General features: G+C 38.7%; 1 protein-coding gene across 1 annotated transcript in view; it reads left to right on the top strand.

Annotated features, from left to right (window-relative positions):
• LOC128646936 (P2X purinoceptor 6-like) overlaps window positions 1–21,533 on the top strand; it is a 314,143-nt gene that overhangs the window by 128,706 nt on the left and 163,904 nt on the right. The window contains exons 6-7 of the mRNA XM_053699746.1: window positions 1,340–1,420; window positions 16,820–16,961. Of these exons, the coding sequence (XP_053555721.1) occupies window positions 1,340–1,420; window positions 16,820–16,961 (223 nt within the window). The remainder of the gene's footprint in view (window positions 1–1,339; window positions 1,421–16,819; window positions 16,962–21,533) is intronic.

Below are 21,533 nucleotides of genomic sequence, written 5' to 3'. Positions count from 1 at the left end.
TATCTTGTACATTAGATGTTGAAGGAACAACAGGCATAGTACTATTACTGATGGACACATTCTCTGCATGTAAAAGCTTATCATGACAACTACCACAGCTGGAGATATAATCTCCACAAATTTACAACAAATGCACTTAGCTTTGGTAGAACTGTTATCAGGCAGCAGGGTTCCAACAGTGGTTTCTGAGACATGATCAGATTGAGACATCTTGCAAATGTAAGAGAAAAAACAACATATAAAGCAAAATTATCAATTTCCTTATATGGCAATTTCAGGAATGGGAAGAAAATGCAAACAGCATAGCCCTCTAACATAGAAAAAGGCAAGAGGCACATAGGAATGGTGTTTTAAATAATGAAATTATTTGGTGCCAAGTATGATGCACAACGTAACTGATTTTTTTTTTTGCGCTAACAACATCCGGAAATGACACACTTGCGTCATTGACGACGCAACCTTGTGCAAGGAACTCGGTGTCAACTAAGATGCCGGAAATGACGAATTTGCGTCATCGGATGTAAGTTTGCGCCAAAAAAATTCTCGCGCCAAGAATGACGCAATAAATTTCGACATTTTGCGCCCTCGCGAGCCTAATTTTGCCCGCAAAATTTAGAGAAAAAAAAGTCAATAGAAAAAAGACTATACCCCAGGTAAGAAAAAATATTTTCCTAAATATGCTTTTCCCAAAAAACTGACATTCTGCAAAAGGAAATATACATAAACCTGACTCATGGCAAATATAAGTACAATACATATATTTAGAACTTTATATTAATACATAAAGTGCCAAACCATAGCTGAGAGTGTCTTAAGAAATGAAAACATAATTACCAAAAGACACCCATCCACATATAGCAGATAGCCAAACCAGTACTGAAACAGTTATCAGTAGAGGTAATGGAATATGAGAGCATATCGTCAATCTGAATAAGGGAGGTAGGAGATGAATCTCTACGACGGATAACAGAGAACCTATGAAATAGATCTCCCGTGAGGAAAACCATTGCATTCAATAGGTGATACTCCCTTCACGACCCTCTGACATTCGCTGTACTCTGAGAGGAATCGGGCTTCAAAATGCTGAGAAGCGCATATCAACGTAGAATCTAAGCACAAACTTACTTCACCACCTCCATAGGAGGCAAAGTTTGTAAAACTGAATTGTGGGTGTGGTGTGGGGTGTATTTATAGACATTTTGAGGTTTGGGAAACTTTGCCCCTCCTGGTAGGATTGTATATCCCATACGTCACTAGCTCATGGACTCTTGCCAATTACATGAAAGAAAGAGGAAATACTGTAAAAAGATAAGTTGATTGTTGATTTTTTTCTTTTTAGGAAACCTTTGCTATCAGAAGCAGAACATTTTACCCTTTTTATTAAAAACACAATTTGTTTTAGCAAATTTAACTTCTCAAGGTAAGTGTTAATATTCTGAAGGCTAATTCCTCTATTTAACTAAAACAGTGATACAAATATTAATGTTCTATTCCTGCCTAACATCCAACCCCTTTATGTTGTCCCTGTAACCAGGATTATTAATGCTTAGTTTATAGCAAGTTAATTGCAGATCCAGATAATTAAATACAGCAATTCTATTTATAATATATTTGTCCCTGATTCTAACCTGATTGGTGCTATAACATCATACAGAAGCTGAGATTATTTTTTTAGCTTTCTTTTCTAAACTATTCTTTTTTTTTATTTTTATTTTTTTATTGAGGTTCAGAATGAGGCATACATATAAGGTAATAAACAAAACGTCACATTAAGAAATAACAGGTAGATTATGACATCGGTTTGAAAAGAAACACAGTGCATACCTGAGACAATAATTCAAAATAATATTGTGAATGTACAATGCCTAGTAAGCTGTAGGCTCCCTACATGGTAACAGAGGCCGCTCCTGGACCTCAGCCAGCAGTGTATGATCAGATATAGGGGGCTATTTCAAGTATAAAAGACCACTTTTGGATCTTCAGATGAGAACCTCTTTTTTTTTTTTTGTAGGAATATAGTAAAATGCGATAACTGTTAACTGAAAAAAGGACACAATAAACTTGGTGCTAACCCTTATTGTATAAACAAACTGGTTGGTTAATGAAAAGATGCTTGTTATGGACAGGGGGTATAATTATGGGCCTGGAGATCACAAATTTGTCATTGGAGAGTAAGGAGCATCTAAATTCCAAGCATATGGGCTTCACATGTTAGATGGGATTTTGAAATTACTTAAAATTTCTGAAGGACTGAACTACCAGTCCGTATAGCATATTAGCGAATGTACAGGCTATTCCCGTGAAACTAACCCGCTGTGATGAAGCAGCTTACTCTGTAAAAGAGTGTGATTGTTTTAGCACATGAACCACAGGTACTGAGATACTCATACAAAAATTAGTACTGTGAAACTGTTTAAAAAGTGAACATAGAAAGTAATGGTTTGTAGCAAGTAGTAAGAGTTAGCTTTAAAAATATAACTTGATTTAGAAAGTAACTCAAACCAAAAATGAACAAGCAGTTAATAACTGGGTTAAACGTTATGTTGAACTATGGCTGCCACCTGTGAGCTTGTCACTGAAAACATGCAGCAGTTCAACCAGGACGTCTGTAGCCAGAAAGTAAGGTGTTAACACAGTTTCACAACAATAAAGAAAAACTAGTGGCAGATAATAAAGTTTACTAGCCCAAATATGAAGCTGCAGGAAAAAACAAACAGTCTGTATATACAAAGCAGTACCTGAGAGTAGTTTTGGATTTGGTTTGCAAACCGGGAAGCAAGAGAGCAGCCTGTGTGTCAGACACGGAGCTGTGAACAGCTGAGGCGAGGTAGCGATGGCGTGTGATGTCACTGCAAGTAGATCCGGTTGGAAGGAGCAGCTGAGCAGTGTGCTGGAGGCCGTGGCAGAAGTGAACACAGGACAGGCAGCAAAGGAAGGAAGTCAGGAGCCAATAGCAGTTAAGGAGTTCACCAGGCAATATCAGGCAGTTTAGTGAGGGAGGTGAAGGTACTTATAACAGCAGCTAATTAAGATCTCTTAAAGGCACAGTACCAAAAGGCAAAGAAACCTGACAGGACACCCCCCCCCCCCCCCCCAAGGAGCAGCTCCGCGGCTCACGGATGAGGCCGGTCCGGATTCCTCTGATGGAACCTAGAAATCAACCTAGGAGCAGAGATATTGCAATATGGTCCCCAGGAATCATGATCACTAGAGTAACCTTTCCATTTAATTAAATACTGTAGGACTCCTCCAAAGCGTCGGGAGTCTAGTATGGACTCCACCTCATACTCAATGTTAGGGTCTATGGATACTTGTGGGAGAACAGTATGAGAGGGATCACCTCTAACAACTCGATACGGTTTGAGAAGTGACACGTGGAATGTAGGGTGGATTTTTAACGTATCAGGTAGAGTCAAATGAACAACGTTAACATTGATTACCTTCTCAACAGGAAACGGTCCAATGTATAGAGGTGACAGTTTGCGTGAAGGAGTGGACAAGCGAATATTCTTTGAAGAAAGCCAAACGAGGTCCCCAACTTGTCACGCTCAGCTGCTGGGAAGCTCTGCAGTCCTCTCTGTGTGCTTGATTGACAAGTGTCTGAGCCACCCCTTCCTGATGATGTCACAACCAGGCTTTATATTCTTGGCTTCCTGTTTCTCCAGTGCCAGTTTGTTTGTTAACTTTTTGGCTTCTGATAGGATTTCTCTGAGGAATCTCTCTAACTGCTGCTTTTCTGTTGCCAATCTCTTCAAGGATTTACTATGCTGGATTAACCTTCAACCTCCTGATTACCTGTCTCCAAACAATGCAAGTACTGTTTGTTTTGTGAAACTTTCAATCTGCATGTTTACCTGTTTCCAAACTCTGCAAATACAATTATTCAGTGTAAACCTTCAAACTGCTTGATATCCTGTTGCCAATCTCAACAAGTACTGATTAAACTGTGTTAACCTTCAAACTACCAGCTTACCTGTTGCTGTCTCTGCAAGTTCTGACAACACAGTGTTAACCTTCAAACTACCTGATTACATGTTGTTAATTCTGCAAGTTCTGACTACACAGTGTTTACCCTCAAACTGCCTGATTACCTGTTGCATACTCTGCAAAGACTGTCTACACAGTGTTAACTCTCAAACTGCCTGATTACCTGTTGCATACTCTGCAAAGACTGTCTACTCAGTGTTAACCCTCAAACTGCCTGATTACCTGTTGCATACTCTGCAAAGACTGTCTACTCAGTGTTAACCCTCAAACTGTCTAATTACCTGTTGCATACTCTGCAAAGACTGTCTACACAGTGTTAACCTTCAGACTGCCTGATAACAAATAACCTACTCCTGCATTATTAACTGTTTCCTGTTTTACCCTTCTTCTGTCTGAGTATAAGTGGACTATCCCTGCTCTCCTGATATTGTGGAAGACATTTCCTGAAACCAGTTCCTTATTCAGAAGTCTATCTGGCTGATATCATGAATTACTTTGGCACAGGCTAACCCTGCTCCATATCGTGAGTACTTTGTTTTTTGGAGGTTGTCGTGGGGTCACGTCCTGGATTAAACTCAGAGTGCAAGGGTGTTGTTTAAGTTCGCCCTAGCATTTGGGTCTTCTTCTGGACATTTCCTAACCTGACAGTACAAACTGGCCATAATATGGACCCTGACGAGTTATCCAGGGCTGTGGCTCTACAAGGGCAACTTCTAGGAAATCATTCTGCTCATTTGCAATCTTTGGATTCCAAGCTTGACCAGATTACTGCTCTGCTACATAACCTCTCCGCTCCTTCTCAAGCGACGGTGACTCCTGCTGCCACTGCTACTAGCACCAATGCTGTCTTTAATCCACCTCAAACTGTTGGACAGGATATACCACGAATCCCACTTCCAGATAAATATGACGGTAATCCTGAAGAATGCAGTGGATTCCTTAATCAGTGTCGTTTACACTTCAGAAACAATCCTCAAGTTTTTTCCAATTCTACTTCCAAAATCACCTTTATTATTTGTCTCTTGAAGGGTAAGACTCTAGCCCGGGTGTCCCCTCTTTTAGAGAAGAATGATCCGTTACTACAGGATGTGGAATTATTTGTGTCCATTTTTTCTTCTGTTTTTGACAAGCCTGGGCGGTCTGCAGCTGCTGAGGCAGGATTGTTGGATCTGAGACAGGGATCCCTTTCGGTAGCTGAATATGCTATTGAATTCAGGACTTTAGCCGCAGAAACTGATTGGAACCATGGAGCCTTACGGGCAGCCTTTCGCAAAGGACTTTGCGAACGCCTTAAGGATGAACTTGTATTTCGGGAACTCCCTGATTCATTGGAGGGTCTTATCAATTTATGTATTACTCTTGACGCCCGGCATTCTGAACGTCTTCAGGAGAGAGATAGGAATCGGAGATCCTTTGTTAAATCTTCTTTTCGTCCTCCTATTCGAACCTCAAGTCTTTCTAATAATAATTCCCAATCTCCTGAGTCTGTGGAACCCATGGAAGTAGGAGCTATTAAATTGTCAGAAGCTGAACGCCATAGAAGGCGTACTCTTGGGTTATGTCTGTATTGTGGTACCAAAGGACATTTACTGAAGGACTGTCCTATCCGGCCAGTAAAAGCCAAGGCTTAACTTTTGATAGAGGGACAGAGTTAAGCCAGAATCCCATGTCTTCCCTCAATTCTAAACTTTTTGTTCCTGTAACTATCTCTTTTGGAAACACCAAGTTTCGAGCTCAAGCTCTCATCGATTCTGGAGCTGCTGGAGTATTCATTGATTCAAACTTTGCTGACTCTCTCAGGATTCCTCTTCAAGCCAAGAAACAGTTAATTAAGGTAACTACTGTCAGTGGACAGCCTCTAGGTACTGGTATCATACAACATTCTACCATTCCTCTTCTTTTGACTGTGGGCATACTTCATTCTGAAATTATTCGTTTTGATGTCATTTCTTCTCCCCACATACCATTGATTCTGGGGTTACCTTGGTTGCAGCTTCATGATCCAGTTTTCTCATGGTCTAAAGGAGAACTTATTTCCTGGGGAACTACCTGTTTCAAACAATGCCTGCAAAATCCCTCTAAACCATCCTGTCCTGTCGTAGCTATGGTGGAAGTTCCTGAATCATTGCCCAATTACTATCATGCCTTTTGTGATGTGTTTTCTAAAAAAGAGGCTGAGACGTTACCTCCACACCGGATATTTGACTGTCCTATCGAATTGTATTCAGGGGCTCCTCTACCTAAGGGAAGGACCTATCCCCTCTTTCGTCAAGAAAATGTCTCTCTTGAGGAATACATAAAGGACAACTTAGCCAGAGGATTCATTCGTACTTCCTCTTCACCTGTGGGTGCAGGTTTTTTCTTCATTGGGAAAAAAGATGGAGGTCTTCGTCCCTGTATTGATTATCGAGCCTTGAATAAGATTACTGTCAAAAACAGCTATCCTCTGCCGCTCATTTCTGAGTTATTCGATCGTCTTCAAGGTGCTTCTATTTTTTCCAAGTTAGATCTCCGTGGGGCCTACAATCTGGTCAGAATCCGTAAAGGAGACGAATGGAAGACGGCATTTAACACTAGATTTGGTCACTACGAGTATCTAGTAATGCCATTTGGATTGTGCAATGCACCAGCAGTATTTCAGCACTTTGTTAACAAAATCTTCAGAGATTATCTAAATCAATTTGTTATCATTTACCTCAATGACATTCTAATCTATTCGAAAACATTACAGAAACATGTACATCATGTAAGACTGGTTCTTCAGAGGTTACGAGACAATTCCCTGTTCGCTAAATTGGAGAAATGCTCTTTTCATCAGAGTTCCATCCCCTTTTTGGGGTATATCATTTCTGAATCAGGTTTTGAGATGGATCCTGCTAAACTGTCGGCTATCAAGCACTGGCCCAGACCAACTACTCTCAAATCCCTGCAGAGGTTTCTTGGCTTTGCCAATTACTATAGAAAGTTTATAAAGAACTTTGCTGACATCACGTCTCCACTCACTTCTCTTACTAAGAAAGGGCAAAATTGTAAGAACTGGTCCTCTTCGGCAGTACAGGCTTTTGAAACGCTAAAATCAGCATTTTCTTCTGCACCTCTTCTCAGTCATCCAATTCCTGATTTCCAGTTTATTTTGGAGGTTGACGCTTCCTCTATAGCAGCTGGAGCTGTTCTCTCCCAACGTGATCCGACTACCAGCAAGATACATCCTGTGGCGTTCTTTTCGAAAAAATTCAATCCTGCCGAGTTAAATTATGATGTGGGCAATAAGGAGCTTTTGGCTATAAAATTAGCTTTGGATGAATGGAGGCATTGGTTAGAGGGTACCAGTCAACCTTTTTTCATTCTGACAGATCACAAGAATCTTTTATACCTCCAAACAGCTACACGTCTCAATCCTCGTCAGGCTCGGTGGGCCTTGTTCTTCTCCAGGTTTAATTTTGTACTTTCCTATGTTCCTGGTTCAAAAAATTCCAAGGCAGATGCTTTATCTAGGCAGTTCCAATCTTCTGAACCTTCTCCATTGGATTCAGAACCTATACTACGTCCAGTCAAAGTTTTGGCTCAAGTATCCTCTTTTCCAGTACAGGCTTTACATGCTGCTCAAGTCCGGGTACCATCTTCTTGCAAACTACCTTCTGGTATCCTGTATGTACCCAAAGGATTACGTCTTAAGCTTCTACATTGGGCTCATGACAACATTTCAGCAGGTCATCCGGGTATAACCAATACATTGTGGAAACTGAAGCAGCATGTTTGGTGGTCCACTATGAGGAGGGATGTTAAGGATTATATTGCTGCTTGTAGTTCTTGTGCTTCGAACAAACAATCTTCTCATCGACCGTTTGGTCTATTACACCCTCTTCCTATTCCTCATTTCCCTTGGTCTCACTTATCCATGGACTTTGTTACAGATCTTCCTGTTTCTGCTGGAAATACGACCATTTGGGTAGTGGTGGATCGGTTCTCCAAGTCTGCTCACTTCATATCTCTTCCAGGCTTGCCTTCAGCTCAAAGACTTTCTGAACTCTTTGTTCTACATATATCTCGTTTACATGGTTTTCCCACTGACATAGTCTCAGATCGTGGAGTCCAATTTGTTTCCAAATTTTGGAGGTCTTTTTGTAAACACTTCGGAATCAACATATCACTTTCTACTGCACACCATCCTCAATCCAACGGACAGACTGAGCGTGTAAATCAAGCGTTGGAATCTTTTCTAAGACATTATGTAGACCATCACCACTCCAACTGGTCTCAGTTATTGCCTTTGGCGGAATTAGCTCACAACTCACGTTATAACGCCTCATTACAGACCTCTCCCTTTAAGGCAGCTTATGGATTTGAACCTAGAACCTTTCCTATGATTACCAGTTCTACTGAAGTCCCTGGAGCAGATCGTACAGTGAAAAATCTCAGTAATCACTGGCAACTCATTCGTCAAAATCTACTCTCTTCTTCCTTAAGTCATAAGAAATATGCTGATCGCAGAAGGTGCAAGGCTCCTTTACTTCGTACTGGAGACAGAGTATTTTTATCCACCAGATTCATACGTCTAAAACAACCTTGTACCAAGTTGGGTCCTAAGTACATTGGACCTTTTCGAATTGTTTCCATTGTTTGTTCTTCTGCATACCGCCTGGCCTTACCCAAGACTCTCAAGATCCATCCAGTGTTTCATGTCTCCCTACTCAAGCCAGTCATCTACAATCGGTACTCTATCAAGAGTAAACCACCTCCTCCACTTTCCGTAGAGGGAACTTCTGAGTTTGAAGTCAGCCAGATTCTCTATTCCAAGCTACGGGGCAATCGGCTGTACTACCTGGTCCATTGGAAGGGTTATCCTATCTCTGAACGATCTTGGGAACCGGCCTCTCATGTTCATGCTCCAGCTCTTGTCAAGTCTTTTCACAAGAAATACCCTGCCAGGCCCGGTCGGGTCCCCCGGAGGGGTCCTTGAGGAGGGGGCACTGTCACGCTCAGCTGCTGGGAAGCTCTGCAGTCCTCTCTGTGTGCTTGATTGACAGGTGTCTGAGCCACCCCTTCCTGATGATGTCACAACCAGGCTTTATATTCTTGGCTTCCTGTTTCTCCAGTGCCAGTTTGTTTGTTAACTTTTTGGCTTCTGATAGGATTTCTCTGAGGAATCTCTCTAACTGCTGCTTTTCTGTTGCCAATCTCTTCAAGGATTTACTATGCTGGATTAACCTTCAACCTCCTGATTACCTGTCTCCAAACAATGCAAGTACTGTTTGTTTTGTGAAACTTTCAATCTGCATGTTTACTCTGCAAATACAATTATTCAGTGTAAACCTTCAAACTGCTTGATATCCTGTTGCCAATCTCAACAAGTACTGATTTAACTGTGTTAACCTTCAAACTACCAGCTTACCTGTTGCTGTCTCTGCAAGTTCTGACAACACAGTGTTAACCTTCAAACTACCTGATTACATGTTGTTAATTCTGCAAGTTCTGACTACACAGTGTTTACCCTCAAACTGCCTGATTACCTGTTGCATACTCTGCAAAGACTGTCTACACAGTGTTAACTCTCAAACTGCCTGATTACCTGTTGCATACTCTGCAAAGACTGTCTACTCAGTGTTAACCCTCAAACTGCCTGATTACCTGTTGCATACTCTGCAAAGACTGTCTACTCAGTGTTAACCCTCAAACTGCCTGATTACCTGTTGCATACTCTGCAAAGACTGTCTACACAGTGTTAACCTTCAGACTGCCTGATAACAAATGACCTACTCCTGCATTATTAACTGTTTCCTGTTTTACCCTTCTTCTGTCTGAGTATAAGTGGACTATCCCTGCTCTCCTGATATTGTGGAAGACATTTCCTGAAACCAGTTCCTTATTCAGAAGTCTATCTGGCTGATATCATGAATTACTTTGGCACAGGCTAACCCTGCTCCATATCGTGAGTACTTTGTTTTTTGGAGGTTGTCCTGGGGTAACGTCCTGGATTAAACTCAGAGTGCAAGGGTGTTGTTTAAGTTCGCCCTAGCATTTGGGTCTTCTTCTGGACATTTCCTTACCTGACACAACTGCATAAGAGGGAGGAGGAGTTTGACGTCTATCGTAATACTTCTTCTGAATCTCTTTAGCATCTTCAATGGCTCTCTGTACAATCAAAAAATTGGAAGCAATGGTATTGGTCAGATCCGATATGAGTGGTGATGTATAATCTGGATTAGGTAGCAGTTGGAAATTGGGATGGAAACCATAATTGATGAAGAACGGGGTTTGTTGAGTGGTTGAGTGTTTAGTGTTGTTAAACACGAATTCTACATATGGTAGGTGTTTAGACCAAGTATGTTGGCTAGAATGACAGTAGGAGCGTAGAAACTGTTCTACCCACTGGTTGCTCCTCTCCGTCTGGCCATTCGTTTGAGGATGGTAAGAGGATGATAGCCTTTTATCAATGGAGATATGTTTACAAAATGCAGCCCATAGAGCACTTGTGAATTGAGATCCGCGGTCCGTTAGAATTTTCTTTGGCAAACCATGCAATTTGAAGACATGAGAGAGAAGAAGTTGTATTGTTTCCACAGCAGTGGGGAGTTTGTGAAAGGGTATTAAGTGGATCATTTTACTGAAGAGTCTACTACAACCAGAATTGTAGTGTTAGAACAAGAGCTTGGGAGATGAACTATATAGTCTAGAGCAATTTCTTCCCATGGCTTGGATGGTGTAGGAATAGGCAGCAACAACCCATAAGGTGCAATCTTTGATCTTTTAGAAATGGTACATATTTGACAACTATTGACATAGGCAGCTATTTCAGACGACATGTTAGGCCACCAGTAGGAACGTCGAATCAGATCCACAGTCTTGGTAATACCACAGTGACCAGCTAAAAGGGAGTCATGTACTGAATGTTATAGAATGGGTCTAACATTTTGAGGTACATACATTTTATCCTTATAACAGAACAGTTGATCATGGTTTTTGTGTAGGAGGTATGTGGGTTTATTTTGATCTTTATTTTGTTCTTCTCTGAGAAATGGTAAAGAATCAGTTAGAAACAAAAGCAATTTGTTTTCTGGAATTAGGCTTTGATTTGATGGGGTTTCAATTCCTTTTAGTGGTAATCTGGAGAGGGCATCAGCCTTACCGTTTTTCACAGCAGGTCTATAGGTGATCAGGAAGTTAAACCTTGAAAGGAAAAGGTTCCAGCGAACATGGCGGCCACTAAGACTTTTTGTAGATTTCAGGTATTGCAGGTTTCTGTGATCGGTATATACAATAGTAGGGAATGTAGCGCCTTCTAAAAGATGTCGCCAATGTTCAAATGCAACCTTAATTGCTAGGAGTTCCTTATCTCCTACAGGATAATGAGTAGTTGATTCAAGTAGTTGAATTTGAAGTAGAAAACGCTGTGAAAAGCTGCTTTTTTTACTTTAATAACTAAGGCCTGGATTATGAGTGGAGCGCAAAATTGCGCTTTCATGAGCATGATATTTGCGCTCCACTTAGTAATACCAGTGCATGCAAATGTGCTCTGGTGTTACAAGTTATGCACAATGCGAAAGCAACCACGCGTTTCGCATTTCCTGGAAGCCTTGCGCTCATAAGAGCGTGCTTCCATAGGCTCCAATGGGAGCCCAGTTCTCATGCCGTGAGACACGGCAAATAACCTATCGCAGCTCAGGGGGTAAGATGCGCAGCATTGGACAGCAAATTCTAAAGATATATTTATATGAATATGCATATTAACACATAAATATATAGGTATATAAGCATATACATATATATTACCAGTGAAAACACAATACATAAAGATGAAATTAACTGTCCACTTTATTTAGAGGCAATTGGGGCACATTTTATTAATTAACCAGAGCTCTGACTTCTGGTTAAAGGGACAGTCTACAATAAACTTTCATGATTCAGATAGAGAATGTAATTTAATACAATTTTCCAATTTACTTTTATCACCAATTTTGCTTTGTTCTTTTCGTATTCTTAGTTGAAAGCTAAACCTAGGAGGTTCATATGCTAATTTCTAAGTCCTTGAAGGCCGCCTCTTCTCTCAGGGCATTTTGACAGTTTTTCACCACTAGTGGGTGTTAGTTCATGTGTGTCATATAGATAAGACTGTGCTCACGCACGTGGAGTTCAGGTGAGCTAGCTCTGATTGGCTAAAATGGATGTCTGTCAAAAAAAATGAAATAAGGGGCAGTTTGCAGAGAATTAGATACAAGGTAGTCACAGAGGTAAAACGTGTATGTATATAACTGTGTTGGTTGTGCAAAACTAGGGAATGGGTAATAAATGGATTATCTATCTTTTTAAACAATAAATTTCTGTTGTAGACTGTCCCTTTAATTGTGCTAAGCGCAAAGTGCTCCTGCAAGCTCATGGGAGCATTAACCAGCCACTTGTAGTAGCTAGTTATTTAACGTGCTCCCATAAATTTGCCCCTTTACGGGCGCACAATAAAAAATCACTCCACTTGTAATATAGCACAAATCCAATCATTAGAGAACCCTAAAAGGCCAAATTTACCTTTAGCTGTTCAGTTGCTCAATTATTGTTACATCTGGTGTGGATCTGATTTGTCAGGTTCCTTGTGAGCTGTAGTTGAGCATTTCTGTGCCAAAGGAAGGCTGACAATCATGGTCTATTATAATTTCCTGCATATGGAATTCCTGATGTCAAGCATGCATACCTTCAACTTAAACTGTATCTAGCAGAGCTCTTGACTGCCCCACATTTTGCAGGTTTTTTTTTTTTTAAAGGGACAGTTTACTCAAAAATATTCTCCCTTTTAATTTGTTCCCAATTATCCATTTTACCTGCTGGAGTATATTAAATTGTTTACAAGTATTTCCATTAAAATTATATTGGCATATGAATTAGTTTATTTAGCCTGTAGTATCCCCACCCATCCTGAAAGTTTTTGGCCTCAAGGCCAAGCTGTGTTAACACAGCCAGTAGAAGAAATGACACTCCCAGTGGGTTATAGAATAGATAAGGTAATAAAATGTTAATTTTCCATTGTTCTCTCTAAGTACTGGTGATTGGTTTATGGACAGATATAAGATAAAGAAGCAAGTATATTTGCACAACGTGATAAAGTAATGAGATCTGATTATATCTACAAGCGCTCAACCCATTTTATTAGGTTGTGGCTTCAAAACACAAAATCAGCTCATTCATATTCACAAATAAGCATTAAAAAAGCAAATCTCATGCATTTTAAACTCTGCAGCTTGTAAAAAAGTATTTGGAAACACATTAAGGGAAAAACTATTTTATAGTATATTGTCCCTTTAAGAACTCTTTAGTGTTGTCCCTACTAGAAATGCACCACTTAAAGGGACAGTTTGTTTTTCCCTTAATGTATTTCCAAAGACTTATTATACCAGCTGCAGACTATAAAATGTACTATTACCTTTTTGGGTTTATTTGTGTATATGAAATAGCTGCTTTTGGGCTTTGAAACCACAGCCAATTACAATGGGTTGAGCTTGCAGGTAAACTCAGATCTCATGTTATCATTTTGTGTACACACACGTGCTTCCTTATCGTATATCTGTTCTTTAATATTGACTGGACCCTGGGCAAACATTTTCTTGCCCCCCCCCATGCAATTTCGCTCTCCACCCCAACATCCCAAAAAACAATTAAATCAATTTATGGGCTAATCATTTTAAAAAAATATGAAATAAATTGCAATATGTGAAACTGGACCTAAGCAGTACTAATAAGTAAATAAATATATAAATTCCTCCACTGTGGATTAATTAATTTATTTACTAATTAATTAACAGCTAGATTACGAGTTTTGCGTTATGAGCGGCTCGGTACTAACTTGCAAGTTAATTCCACCGTTCACCTCCCTATAGCGCTGCTATTACAGGTTTTCAAAAACCCGGCGTTAGCAGGCAATATGTCAGCATTGAGCTCCATACCGCACTCAAATACCAGCACTGCTGTGAGCTTCTTGTATGTGCTCGTGCACGATTTCCCCATAGACATCAGTGGGGAGAGCCGGCTAAAAAAAAAGCAATAAAGGAGCGAAAAGCTCTGTAACGCAGCCCCATTGATTCCTATGGGGAAAGAAAATTTATGTTTACACCTAACACCCTAACATAAACCTGAGTCTAAACACCCCTAATCTGCTGCCCCCGACATCGCCGACACCTACATCACACTTACTAATCTGCCGCCCCTGACATCGCCGCCACCTACCTACACTTATTAACCCCTAATCTGCCGCCCCAATGTCGCCCACAACTACCTACACTTATTAACCCCTAATCTGCTGCCTCCGACACCTACATTATACTTATTAACCCCTAATCTGCTGCCTCCGACATCTCAGACAACTACCTACATTTATTAACCCCTAATATGCCACCCCTAACATCGCAGACACCTACATTACAGTTATTAACCCCTAATCTGACGCCCCCAACATCGCAGCCACTATACTAACATTATTAACCCCTAACCCTAAGTCTAACCCTAGCACCCACTGACTTTAACATAATTAAAATAAAGCTAAATAAAAATTACAATTAATACCTAAATAATTCCTATAAAATAAAACCTAAGCTAGCTACACTATAACTAATAGTTACATTGTATCTATCTTAGGTTTTATTTTTATTTCACAGGTAAGTTTGTATTTATTTTAACTAGGTAGACTAGTTAGTAAATAGTTATTAACTATTTACTAACTATCTAGCTAAAATAAATACAAACTTACCTGTAAAATAAAACCTAACCTGTCTTACACTAACACCTAACCTTACACTACAATTAAATCAAATACATTAATTAAATAGAATTAACTAAATTGCAAAAAAAATAAACACTAAATTACACAAAATAAAAAAGAAATTATCGAATATTTAAACTAATTACACCTAATCTAAAAGCCCCCCAAAATAAAAAAAACCCTAGCCTAAACTAAACTGCCAATAGCCCTTAAAAGGGCCTTTTGCGGGGCATTGCCCCAAAGAAATCAGCTCTTTTACCTGTAAAAAAAATACAAACAACCCCCCAACAGTAAAACCCACCACCCACACAACCAAACCTCCCAAATAAAATCCTATCTAAAAAACTTAAGCTCCCCATTGCCCTGAAAAGGGCATTTGGATGGGCATTGCCCTTAAAAGGGCATCTAGCTCTTTTTCAGCCCAAACCCTAAGCTAAAAATAAAACCCACCCTATAAACCCTTAAAAAAAACCTAACTAACCCCCGTAGATCCAATTACAGTTTTTGAATATCGAACATCCATCCTCAATGAAGCTGAGAGAAGTCTTCATCCAAGCGGCAATAAGTCCTCAACGAAGCCAGGAGAAGTCTTCATCCAAGCGGCAAGAAGTGATCCTCCATGCGGGCAGAAGTCTTCATCCAGACAGCATCTTCTCTCTTCATCCTTCCGACGCGGAGCCGCTCCATCTTCAAGACATCCGGCGCGGACCATCCTCTACTTTCGATGGGCTACTGAAGAATGAAGGTTCCTTTAAGGGACGTCATCCAAGATGGCGTCCCTTGAATTCTGATTTGCTGATAGAATTCTATCAGCTAATCGGAATTAAAGGTGAAAAAATCCTATTGGCTGATGCAATCAGCCAATAGGATTCAGCTTCAATCCTATTGGCTGATCCAATCAGCCAATAGGATTGAGCTGAACATATTCTGTGACCTACCACTAGAAAACAGTCTTGAAAAAGGTCCCTGCGAGGACTGAAACGTTGACTGGAAATTTATTGATGAAAGAATAATAAAATGATGTTCATTAAGACCTGTGAGTGCCTCTTCCTACTTTGAAGTATATATATATATATATATATATATATATATATATATATATATATATATATATATATATATATATATATATATGAAAAATAAAACAGTATGTGGTTACAGCCCTTTTTTACACATATTTAAGTTAGCAAAGGTTCAGGCTACTGAAGAATGAAGAATGAAGGTTCCTTTAAGGGACGTCATCCAAGATGGCGTCCCTTGAATTCTGATTTGCTGATAGAATTCTATCAGCTAATCGGAATTAAAGGTGAAAAAATCCTATTGGCTGATCCAATCAGCCAATAGGATTGAGCTGAACATATTCTGTGACCTACCACTAGAAAACAGTCTTGAAAAAGGTCCCTGCGAGGACTGAAACGTTGACTGGAAATTTATTGATGAAAGAATAATAAAATTATGTTCATTAAGACCTGTGAGTGCCTCTTCCTACTTTGAAGTATATATATATATATATATATATATATATATATATATATATATATATATATATATATGAAAAATAAAACAGTATGTGGTTACAGCCCTTTTTTACACATATTTAAGTTAGCAAAGGTTTACTTTCACCTCCCACAGTCTGAATGGATATGTTTGCAAATGGGAACAGTTGATGTCCCTCCAGCTTCACTTAGAACTGCTATACCAACAACTTCATATAGCAGCGAAGCATATAGTCACACTTATAAAAGTCCTCATCACAGAATAATCAATCCTTATATTATATTAGCGTGCAATGCACAACTTCAGCACAACTCATATTTTAAAACTTGTCATTTATTAGTAGCATTACAACTCATGGTTTCAGGACACATACAGGAGTGTAGGTAGAAACGGAACCACAGTTATGTCAGCTAACGCGCTTCACGCAAGGCCATCTGCTTTGATATTAGCAGTTTTTTTATTGTTGGAGTCATGACTTGCTGCTGTGCAGTTGGTTTCAGTTGTCATTTTAATTACAAATATATTTATGTTGTGATACTTTCACGTTAATGTTTTAGATTTATATTAATTTAATCTGTGTCTCCATTTTCAAAGAACCAACACTCTGGACACATCAAATGAGACATATTTTAAGAGCTGCAGATATGATCCTGTTTTGAATCCATATTGTCCAGTCTTCAAAATAGAAGAGATCATCAATGCAACGGGCCACAGTTTTGAGGATATAGCATATCTGGTAATTTTTATTATTTCATGTATGTTAATTTGATGTTTTTTATTGAGCATGCTTTTGTTTCTACTATGCAAGGATTGTTCTATACCATAACATTTTGGTGGGGATAACACAAATGACCAGATATCAAGGGTGATAATGGTGGTAAATCCTTTATTCTACTAATTGTTCTTTATTTTTAATCCTATCTACCCCTATAACACCGCCCCTGTAACATCTATTTCACAAATCCAGGGAAGCTGACACCTTTGAGGTTTTGCATAATACAACAATAATTGCTAGATTACAAGTGGAGCGCTAATTGATTGCGTTCCCGCTCGCAGTAGCAATTAGCGCTCAGATCTCTGGCTAATTTGCTACAAGTGCCCTAAATGCCCCCCAAATAATTTAATAAAAAAATACTCTACTAGGCCGTTTTAAGGGGTTAAAAGTTGGCGGGTGTTAGAAAAAAAAAACGGCACCAAAAAGTGCCTTTACATTACGTTCTATGGGGAATGTGTGTTCACTATAAATATATATGTATATGCTTATATACATATATATATATATGTATGTGTTATTATGTGTATATACATATATTAACACATAAATATATATGTATATAAGCATATACTGTAATATATATTTAAAATTGCTGCCATCGCTGCGCTACTTTGCTACACTTAGGTTCTGTGCCCTGTATTACGGCATCAGAACGAGGCTCCCATTGGAGCCTATAGAAGCATGCTTTCGTGAGTGCAATGCTTCCGTGCAATGCGAATGCCAGGTCGCATTCGCATTGCACCTCACTTGTAATACCAGCGCATATAAGCGTGTGCTGGTGTTACTAAATTGAGCGAAAATATAGCTTTCGTAGAAGCAATATTTTCCACTCAAATTATAATCTGGCCCCAAATAGAAGTTACTCAATGTTCCCCACACAAAATAACAAGGGCACTATTGAGGCAGTCTTCTCACTTATCTTAGTCTTGATAGATACTTATTGAGTCTGTATCTTTACTTATTTCTATTGTGAGAAGTGGTGCTTGCATTCATTACTTGAATTCCACAAACAATTGGGATATAGAATCCCTGAAAGAGAAATGCTTGGATAGCACTCTATGCCCAGACTACATGAGTAGAGGCAGTACTTATTAAAATTTAACCTTTATTAGTTATATATTAAAAAATGGGTAAACAGAAAAACATCTAAAATTTCTTCTATCGTGTAAAGATATATACTGAGCGAGATCAATTATTCTATATTTGGCCTGGTACCAATTAATGTATTTTTTGATCTCACTGTATCTTTGATACCCTTCAGTGGGTAGTTTATATCAGAGTTGGGGTGTGATAAAGGTTCATTAATAATAACTTGTTGTAGATCACACTCTAGTCCTGGAGAGTGAGTACTTAGGGTTTGTCACTTATTGTGAAGTGATATGTTCTGTTGATGCATACTGAATTGATTGAATGTTGAATTGAAGCTAGAAAAATCTTTATACACAAAGGAAATTTGATATTTCAGCATAACATTACGCCTTATCTGAGTATCGAATCTACCCAGTATTGATTTTAGGTAATTATAAAACTTAATTCACAACTTTCTAACTAATCTGGGTATTGAGCCTGCCCAGTGCTTGGGTTTAGTGATTATAGAGCTTTATTCAAATGGTTGCTCTGACTTGTGGGATTTGGTGATTTATGTAAGATTGTTTATTCTGTGGTCTGCACTGTATTTATCTATGTCAAGTACTATTATCAGTTAATCATCTTGTGTACTTTTGTAACATGAATAGCCACATATGTTACGCATCCACATTATGCCTGCAACATTTTTATCTCTTGAATAAAGGTTTCAATCTGCCGTTATTAATTCTGAAATGGAGTTCTCAACCCCAATACTTATGGACAGTACTGTATGCTATCATTGAGATTAGTATTAGTTTATCAGGCAACTTTAGTTGCAGTATTACTGATTATTGTTACCCGCTGTGATTGTTTATATATTGGGTTAAAATGGTATATGTCTTTATAAAGTAGATTCAATCATTTACCCCCATGCGTACAGACAGTGCTATGTGTTATTATTCCGATTAACTGTAGTTATATCAGGAGATTTTGAATATTGTGTCTCTGTATTCACAGATCACGCTCTACTATTATGTAATCAGACACCCACAGTCTCTTTTACGGCTGAGCCGTTAGATATTGTAGCGGTATAGATTATTGGTATAGATCACTCTCCACCATTGTGCAGTCAAACACCCACAGTCTCTTTTGCGGTTAAGCCGTTAAATGTTATAACAATATTGATTATTAGTAATGTAATTGTTTACTGGTAGGGTTAAGTTAATATATATTTTTCTAGAATAGATTCAATCATTCACCCCCTTTCATACAGGCAGTGCTAGGTGCTGTTATTCAAATATTTCAATAGATTGTGGATACTGTATCTCTGTGTTCACAGATTACTATCCACTATTGTGCGATCGAACACCCGCAACCTCCTCTGCGGCTGAGCCGTTAGCTATTGTAGCGGTATTGGTTGTTATTATTCACTGTAACTGTTTGCGTATTAGGTTAGATTAGTATGTATCTTTCTAAAGCAAAATCATTTCCTTCACCCCTTGCATACAGACAGTGCTATATGCTGTAGTTAGGATTAACTTTAGTTCTATCAATGGCGTGTGGATACTATGTTTTTTGGTTCACAGATTTCTCTCCACTATCGTGCAATCAAACACCCACAACTTCCTTTGCGGCTAAGCCGTTATATATTGTAGCAGTATTAATTATTCTTGTTCACTAAGACTGTTTGCATATTGGGTTAAATTGGTATGTATCTTTCTAAAACCGATTCAGTCATTCACCCCCATGCACACAGACAGTGCTGCATACTTTTCTTTTAATTAGCTTTAGTTATATCATTGGAGTGTGGATACTGTGTCTCTATGCTCACAGATCACTCTCCACTAGTGTGCGATCGACCACCCACAACCTCCTTTGCGGCTATGCCGTCAGAAATTATTACGGTACTACTGATAGGTATCTTTACATACGATAGATTTCTATTAAAATATACAACACTTGCAGGACCCCATTGTCCCACACAACCCCTCTGACGCGTTTCGCCTGTTTAGGCTTTGTCAAAGGCGGCGGGCCGCCGTGGTTGAACCTATTTATGCGTGCCAAATCGGATGTCCTGCCTCTATAGTTTGCTTATTGGTTTAATTGGCCGCGATTGATTTCCTGGCCGCCAATTGGGATCCATTTACTGCGTGGTGTTTTTGACTTGTTAAGGAGGACATCACCTTATCTTATTCACGGTTGTTAAGGTGGATAATTATATTCCATTAACTAAAGTTTATTTTGGTTCATGTTAGGCTTTCCGTTTTGTGTAAATTAGTATGTTAAACTTACACATATTGACAAGTATGCTTGTCCTGTCTATTCCCCAATGGTCAAAGAATCATCTATTTCTATTGTTCCTTTACTAAATTAATGTATATATATATTACGAAAACATTATTATTGGCTTTTGGTAGTGCATCTTATTGGTGCTACTGTGTTTGTTTTCTTAATCTACTAAGTGAATTTGTGAACACTAAAAAACTGTGTCTAAGAAGAAAAATCAAAATAATAATTAATTATATAAGATAAAGAGAATTGTGAAAAGTGAATGTTGTGTTGAAAAATTATATATTTTTTTTTTTTTTGGATTTTTAGTTATTGAGGATTAATAAACCGTGAAAGTGTATGTGAAAATTAAAGAAGTGTTGGTTGTTGTGAAATTCACAAAACAGAACTGGTACACTGACTCCTAGAGTCCTGGAGTCTTGTAGATGTTGTATATTCTAGGAGAATACAACCTTGTTTATTAAATTTACAAACATTTTTACTTACTATATATTTCTGTTTCTGGTTGTGCTTCGATATTTAGGATTTGAATATCCTATTGAATGTTACTATGTACCTGATTTTTTAGATTTCGGATCTCCCTCTAATGTTTGGGATTATGTTTATAAATTTTTGTACTTTTTTTCTCTTTTCTTTCTCTTCCCCTAATTCGTGCCCTTATATTTTGACCAGTAATGTTAAAATGTGCTCTATCTAAGTGATTAACCAGTGGTGGAATAGCTCCTATGCTATTCTGGTGCTGTATTATTTTATGATATGTCATCATCTACTGTCAATCTTGTGATGTGTCCTTTATGCATTGTGTTTGAGTTTTGTGACAAACATTTAACATTTACATTGTGTTTTAACTTTGTGACAACCTTTTAATCTAATTTTTGTGCTTGCTTGGTGAGGAGTGCTGGTGCTGGGTGTAATATGTTTTCTTAATGGTCCCTCTCTGGGTTCCTGATGATTCTATTGTCTCTCTCTTTTGGATTTTGATTCTTCCTACTGTTGTAGTTTCACTTGTCGCTTTCATGTTTATAGAAATACATAATAATTGTTGTTTTCATTGATGCCATTGGGATGTACTGAGTTCAATAGATATATCCATTTACTCTCAGCTTTTTGGAGCAATCTTTCCAGATCTCCCCCTCTGATCCCTAATTTGATTTGTTCTATTCCCCAGCATAACAA

Source organism: Bombina bombina, chromosome 2 (assembly GCF_027579735.1).
Source record: "Bombina bombina isolate aBomBom1 chromosome 2, aBomBom1.pri, whole genome shotgun sequence".
In the NCBI taxonomy this organism is placed as follows: Eukaryota; Metazoa; Chordata; class Amphibia; order Anura; family Bombinatoridae; genus Bombina; species Bombina bombina.
The sequence above is the reverse complement of the archived record's forward strand: the minus strand, read 5'-3'. Positions and strand labels throughout refer to the sequence as shown.